The sequence below is a fragment of the Ochlerotatus camptorhynchus genome, unplaced genomic scaffold (genome assembly GCF_037179485.1).
Source record: "Ochlerotatus camptorhynchus isolate MF236.1 unplaced genomic scaffold, CSIRO-AGI_Acam_v1.1 ptg000601l, whole genome shotgun sequence".
NCBI classification, from domain to species: Eukaryota; Metazoa; Arthropoda; class Insecta; order Diptera; family Culicidae; genus Ochlerotatus; species Ochlerotatus camptorhynchus.
Genome location: NW_027041081.1, coordinates 392,429 through 400,052, shown reverse-complemented (window position 1 = coordinate 400,052; position 7,624 = coordinate 392,429). Strand labels below are relative to the sequence as shown.

The 7,624-nt window shown below is 37.1% G+C and overlaps 1 protein-coding gene across 2 annotated transcripts; it reads right to left on the bottom strand.

The window, feature by feature from the left end:
- Nucleotides 1-2,894: 2,894 nt before the first annotated feature.
- LOC135714036 (uncharacterized) lies at nt 2,895-4,802 on the bottom strand. 2 transcript variants are annotated; one of them, XM_065237298.1, is made up of 3 exons: nt 4,534-4,802; nt 4,066-4,284; nt 2,895-3,919 (listed from the first exon to the last, which is right to left on the bottom strand). In XM_065237298.1, the coding sequence occupies exons 1-3, from the start codon at nt 4,623-4,625 to the stop codon at nt 2,998-3,000; spliced, it is 1,233 nt and encodes a 410-aa protein (XP_065093370.1). In that variant the 5' UTR covers nt 4,626-4,802; the 3' UTR covers nt 2,895-2,997. The 2 variants fall into 2 exon arrangements, with proteins under 2 accessions (XP_065093370.1, XP_065093371.1); XM_065237299.1 differs by having other exon boundaries at nt 4,066-4,243; nt 4,534-4,618.
- Nucleotides 4,803-7,624: the final 2,822 nt, after the last annotated feature.

Below are 7,624 nucleotides of genomic sequence, written 5' to 3'. Positions count from 1 at the left end.
CCGGGAATCCTCAAGAAATTTTATTTTTTCTTAAGCTGGAAGGCTGAGAGAATTTAATAATTTTCTTACTTGGGATATTTGAAAGAAAATACTGAATTTTAAAATACAAGCTTTTCAATTTTCTCGTTATTTTCATTCACACTTTGAACTTTATAGATCCACAGTAGACTAATCTTCAGTAACTAAAAAAAAAAAAACAGAGGCTTGAAATGTTTTTTTAACATGCATATTTCCTAGAAATTTTAAATTTGAACTAGTTCTGCACTTAAAATCTAGAAATTTTCAAGAATCTGGACTCAAAATCTATGCACAGTTTTAAAAGCTCGTGGAATTTTAATATAATTTCTAATGACCCCATTTCAAGAGGGTTCTGGAAAAAAAAACTTTCAGAAAAAAACATTAAATGCAATCTGCTTTTAAGGTAATTCTGAGGTGTTTTAGATTTCTTGTGAAGCTTGATAGTTTTAAGTAGAATTTCAAGAAACCCTCAATTAAATTAAATCTTTAATGAAAACTCTGAAAATTTCTGAGGAGCACAACTCCATCAGAGCAAAATTCCAACGGTCTTCTGAGGATAGTTTTGTGTTTGTAGGAGAAAACGAATCTGGAGCATAAGTCCTTGGAATCTTTTTGAAAATACTAAAAGGAGGATTACAACTAAATCTGAGAATAACTCCGGAACATCTTCAAAGGAATTCGGAAAATAAATTTTGGAGAGTTCGCCAAACAAATTATGAGAAGAAATCGAAGAAATTTGTGGGGATTGGATAAATTGTTGTTGTTTTTGATCCTTCAAAAAAGCATAAACAGCAAACAGCTTTTTTATTATAAACCAGGAATTTATCCATTAGAGTACTCGAAAAACCTGGGAAACTCAGCTAATTTTATTTACAAAAATGAGTAGACATAGAAAGACGATTAAACGCCATAAAGCAAAGAATGATCAATCTTGAAATGAATTCACGCTAAAAAGTTGAAAATAGTGACTGATGAGAAGAAAAAGTGACTTTAGTTAATTGGCTTTAAAAAAAAGGGACTTTTTAGCGAGGGGGACGACTCTATCTACGATGCAGAAAAGATTGTGTTTTGCTGTGACTAGCTGCGCGCACGCTGAGTAGATAGAAAGAAGATTAATGACGATTCTGATGATTTCCTGCAAAAAGATGATGCGCGATGCAAGTAGATGCGACAAATGAAAGTAGATTTTTCGAAGATTGATTCGCTAGTGTGAGATTTGTTGAGCATCTAAACATGAGATTTAGATGTGTCGCCCCCCTCGCTTTTTAGTGACTGGCAGTGTTGGCTAAATCATCAGTCAAATAATATTTTTCCGCTCTCATACGCTCTCAATATCACGCGTGATATTGGAACCGATTATCATGCTTGATATTGATTTTACAAGCTCCTTTGATATTGCGAGACTATTCACAACGCGCAAAAATCAAGCTGAGAGCTGACTCGACACAGAAATTATTCCGTTCCACATCGTTTTCTTGGTAAGAGAAAGTATAGTTTGCTATCTCTTTTTAATCTTCACCGATGACTGCTGCCAGCCGTTATGGAAGATTCGGTTGCATTCGGGTGTATAGCAATAATCATTAAACTCAATCTCACCACAGTTTGGTGAGATTTGCAGTTGGTGAGTTTTGTTAGCTTGATATTCCGAGCTGCGATATCACAGCTTGCGAAATCAACCGCAGATGTTGCTTGTTGATTTCTGTCTACGAAAATCAAGGGTGATCTTGGGCACTGGTTAGGTTTGATTTTTTGTTATTTTTCCAACACTGGTGACTGGCTTGAAAAAAGTGACCAAGTCACTAAAAATTTGGAATTATTTTTGATTAACTTTCTATTTTGTGAGTCTCTGGAAATTTAATTTGAATTGTTGAAGATCTTCAGAATGAAAATCTGTTTAACCTGAAGTCTTGGAAAAATATCCAGAACGCTTTACGAAGATCTTTGATCGTCTAACGGCTTTTGAAATAATGTTTGATCATTTTGCTACCTTTTGAAAATATTTGAGAGATGTCATTTGAGTTGTTGTACAGTTGGAGATCTTAAAAAAACTTGATTAACCTGAAGTGATGGAAAAATATCCAGAGGACTTTATGGAGATCATTGATCTTCTGGAGATCTTTGGAATTATTTTTTTTATTAACTTTCTATCTTGTGAGAATATCTGAGAGATGGAATTCGAATTGTTTGTCAGTTGGAGATCTTCAGCAAAAAAAACCTGATTAGCCTTGAGGCTTGGAAAAATATCCAGAGGATTTTGGTTTAATTTATAATCATTTTGCTAACTTGTGAGAATATCTGAGAGCCATAATTCTAATTGTTAAGAGGGCTTTACGATCTTTGATCATCTTGTAGTAGATATAAGTCTCATGTTTTGATATTGTTAATTTATTTATTTAACATGAGACTTTTATCTACTACAACTACGGCCTTTGGAATATTTGTTGATCATTTTGCTACCATGTGAGAGTATCTGAGATACGTGATTCAAATTATTGGACAATTGGAGACCTTCAAAAAAAAATTCCTGATTAACCAGATGAAACTGTGTAAACTTTTCAGAAGTTGAGTTTTATGATTTAACTGAACTTTGTAGAAGGTCTCTAAACTATGTGAAGTCGTCTGATTTTTAGTGAATTATTTTCTGTACTTCGAAGAAATTCTCTGAACTTTGTATACAATTCCATAACCTCGTGGAGGTGTTTGTTAATTTGGTAGTAGTTCTCTGAACTTTAGAAGATCTCTGAGCTCTTTATCCAATCCCCAGTAGTCCCAAAGCCGTATTTAGAAAGACAATTGTTTGCGCTTAAGCTGTTAGTCGGAATTTGCATTTGTAAGAAGGACCATATGGATTTCTAAACCCCGATTCCGAAACAAATTTCAGTGAATATTCCCAATAAAATACAACTAGTGAAAGAGTTTTGTAGACAATTTATATTTTATATTTCCTTTCAAATATTGTGTGAATTGATAATTATTTAACTAAATTGGGCGCTCGAATACATGTTTGGCCAACACATCTCGGTTAGCGTATGCGGATCGCGTCGCATTGTTGCCTCTTTGAAGGGCCGCAGAGTTGATACTTCTCAGAGGATCAACTAATGTACGCCATTCACCAGGTTCACTAACGTTCCCATCACCATCAACTTGATCTACGAAGCATGGCGGGCAGTAATCATTCGCTGAATTCCTCTTAACAAAGTTGTGCAAAATGACACAAGCTTTCACAATTTTGTCAACCGAGCCTGGAAGCATAACTAATGTGTTCTTCAAAATCCTCCACCTCGCCACTAGAATTCCAAAGCTGTTTTCGATGGTTCTCCTGGCTCTGGACAGTCGTTGATTGAAGTTGTCTTGAATTGGAGGTAAGTTAACACCTGGATATGGCCGGAGCAGGTTATTCTTGAGAGGAAATGCTGCATCCCCAACAATGAAATATGGCATCACTTCATTTGACCCAGGCAACTTGCCTGGTGCTGGCAAATCCAATGCGCCATTCACCAATCGCCTCCCAAATTCAGAATATGCAAATATTCCTCCATCGCTATTACCGCCATATCCTCCAACATCGATAGCAATGAAGTTATAATTTGCATCGCAAACGCCCATTAAATTTATAGAATGGAAATGTTTATAATTGAAAAACAACGATCCGCTGTTCGGCGGACATTGGATTGAAACATGTTTTCCATCTATGGCTCCACAGCAGTTGGGAAAATTCCATTGATCATAGAACTCCTGGCTGTACATGCTCCATTTGTCTTTGTCAACTTCAGGCATATAGTCAACCACCAACGAATCCCACAAAACCTCGCAAACTTCGTACACTATCAACCGTACCGTTGATTCACCCATCCGGAATAGCCTCGAAGTCACATAGACAGAGGATCCATGAGCGAGGAACCTAGAAATTAAAAAAAAAACAATAATTATCATCAACATCTAATGTATTCGAATGTTTTATTTTATTTTGACTTTGTTATAGTTTTGGGTTTCGGTGGTTTGGTCCCCAAAGAGTTAATTGTAATCTAATATTTTGAAATTACTTACATAAGAGTCATAAACAATCTGCATTCCGGTGAAATCGGTTTCCGCCAAGAAAACTTTTCAAGACGACCACCAACCTTGCTCAGCAGTAAATCGAATGCATCTGGATTCATACGGACCGATTTAATGAAATACTCCGGATCTCTGTTCCTCATCAGCATATATTCCGTTTCAAAGAATCCTTCGGTATCGCGATTTTCATTTGATGGCCGAACCCACCACCTACAAACAGTATAGTTTAATTTACTTTCAGATATCTTCTCATATTAACATTCCCTGAAGACAGAGGGAGTGTAGTGGGGGGTTCCCACCCGCCGAATTTTTACGGCAGTTCTTCCACAAATTCAGTTGATTTTTTTGTATGTGATTAGTGTCAATTGCATATAATCAGCTACAAAAAAATATGCTCAATTGGTTGGAAGGCCGAGAAATTACAGCTCTCTTCAGGAAATTTTTATCATAAACACTAACCTGCGCGGAGTTCTACGAGGATGCTTTATAGAATAATTGATCGCCTTCCTCAATTCGTCCAACACTTGAAGCACCTCCAGAATTTCTTCCATTTCTAATAGAATTTTTTTCGGAGTTTTTTTTATATCAATTCTTTTGCCAAAACAAATGATTGCAACGAGATTATGCTACTGTCAAAACGCAACGCATGACGTATGATTGTGCGCATGCGCTGCGTCAATGCGTCCGTCAGCCTTTTTAGTACATGACGGATGCGTTGACGCTGACGGTGACGGTGACGGTGACGGAATATTGTGGGTGGCCCTTCACTCAACGGTAGACCTCAGATGATGGAACCCAACGGTGAGTTTTTTTTTAAACTTAATTGTAAGTATATTTTTCTTACCGTGTAGGCGAGGAGGTCGTGGGGGGGGGGGAGTGCGGTTTTAGAGCAAATTGTAAACAAACTCGGTCGCTGTCCCACAAAAATTCAACATGGCTGAATCATGAATTTGACACATTAGAACACCCTCGATAACACCTATTGATGAATTTACGTTGCGGTCGATCACACGGTAAGAAAAAAGTACCCAACGGCCAGTTCACTTTTACCTACTTTTGACTAGTTTGCCTCCTTTTCTCCTTCTAATGTTGTCAAAAACGGAGGAGCAAAACCACCCAACAAGGGTAGTAAAGTGTAGGAACCCAACGTTGAGTATAATCATATTTACCTACTGTTGGGTACAACTAACTTACTTTTGGTTAAAAAGCCAGTGTAAAATTCCATACGAACTGCACACAAGTAAATGAAAATTACTTTGAACCGCTTTACCTACTTTTGGGTTCCTGCACTATAGTGCCGAGATGAGTAAAAAGAACTTAATTTTGGGTACTTTTTTCTAACCGTGCAGCAGATGGAAAATTTTGTTGTGTTGTGTTCTGTTCTGTTGCATATATATGTGTGTGTGTAATAGCGGAGAGAGCCAGATTTTGTTTTGGCTGCGTACTTGTTGAAAATGATGAGAAAATGATAATGACGTATTGCTACCTGTCAAATCGTATGGAATATTTTTTAGTACATAATCACTGTTGTGGTTTTGGATTTCAAACCTAGGTGTCACATGCACTGGTGCAGTTTCGCGTAGATTCATCAATAGACGAGTGCACGGATGGATTTGAGTTCACTCACTCGACAAAAAGTGACACAACAGCGGGGCCCTGTTTACTAAAAATGAACACATATGTGTTCATTTTTAGTAAACAGGGCCCCGCTGTTGTGTCACTTTTTGTCGAGTGAGTGAACTCAAATCCATCCGTGCACTCGTCAATTGGCATCTTGCAGTGAACCTTTTCCAAGCTTTCGCCACCTACATTTCGAAGTGAGAACTACTAGAAGGAGGATAGTTTCCAAATTTTCCAAGTAAAACAGACGCTTTTTGGGGCAAATCGCTCCATAAAGAAAAACTAATAATTTCCCGTGGAAACTTTTGCTTGAATCGTGTAAGAAAACGTGTTTGAAAACTATTTGTTATTATTTCGGTATGGATCGGAGATGTTTTCATGACATATTATGCATAACAAGTTTGCACCCACAGGGAGAGGCGAGGGGAGAGGTTACCTCCTGCGCAGCTGCATTTGTCAGAAAATGGTAAATATGTGCGATTTTCACTAAGGGGTCGTCCATTAATTATGTCACACATTTAGGGGGAGGGGGGGTTTTGAAAACTGTGACGAGCCATACAAAAAAAATTAAGGTCCATACAAAAAATGTGACAAAGGGGGGAGGGGGGGTTGAAAATGGGCCAAATTAGAGTGACATAATTAATGGACCATCCCTAAGATGAAAGTGGAAATTAAGTGAATTTACTTAGGAAAGGTTGTATCATGCTGGTGGTAATAGAGAATTGGTTGTATAGGACGCCAATATTCAATAAATGTTCATTTTGGCCTTTTTTAAGCAAACATATTGATACTCACAATTTTCGACGGAAAACGCACCGGAACTTGATTTACTCAACACGCACCATGCTATAAAATGGTGCTAGATGGTCTTCAAAGTGATAACAAGATGACAAATCATCTTTATTTTGATTAATTGAGCAATTTACTTCTGTTTACCATCATATTTACGATGCAGCATTGATGGAGCCGCGCATCAGTCTGATCGTAAAAACGTTTTCTTCTTCAATTCGAATGTTATATTGGAAGGATTTCACGCAGGCTTGATGAAAATTATGATTTAATGCTAATTTTCACGAATTTTATATACAGTCTGTCAACATTATCATCATCATGCAGTGGCGACATCTGCGTTGAGCTTTTGCGGCAATGTTCCAATCAGAGTGTGGTTACTTCTGACAGACAAGAAAAGTTAAATTTTGACAACTGTGGCTGAGTTCTTCTCGAAAACCGATCGATCGACAGCACAGGGGTTTTTGAACATAGAAAATAACACTTTTAACCATGAGTTAAATTTAACTCGGCAATTATTAAATTTAACTCGTGGTTAAAAGTGACATTTCGAAAGTTATTTTCTATGTTCGAAAATCCCTGCACGGTAAGAAAAAAAAAATACTCACAATTAAGTTTAAAAAAAAACTTATAGTTGGGTTCTATCATTTGAGGTCTACCGTTGAGTGAATCAGAAAGCGGCGATGGGTCAAATTTACTCATCTATTGAGTAATAATAGATGAACTCGTTTAGCTCAAAACGTAGTATTTGTCATTATTGATTGAATTAGTACTTTCCGTAGTTGTTTAAAATGTACATGTTAGTAAATTGTATTACGTAAAGTAATTTACTGAAATATTTATCGATACATTCCGTTTAACTAAAACACGCTGCGATTCAAAGTAAAAAATAACTCAATTTTCAGTTAATAGTACTCAACCGTTATGTTTTCACCGTTGGGTACCTTTAACTTAATTTTGGATTAAAATCATAGCAACCTGCACGGCCATCGACGCTGTCATTTGTTTGTGATCCATCGCCTCCGTTCCTGCTCAATAAGTCCTCGCATTATAGTCTTGGTTAGAGTTTGGTACATATCCCGCATAAACATAAGAAACGCCTAACCACCAATTCAGGATATCATCCCACCTCTATGCGGTA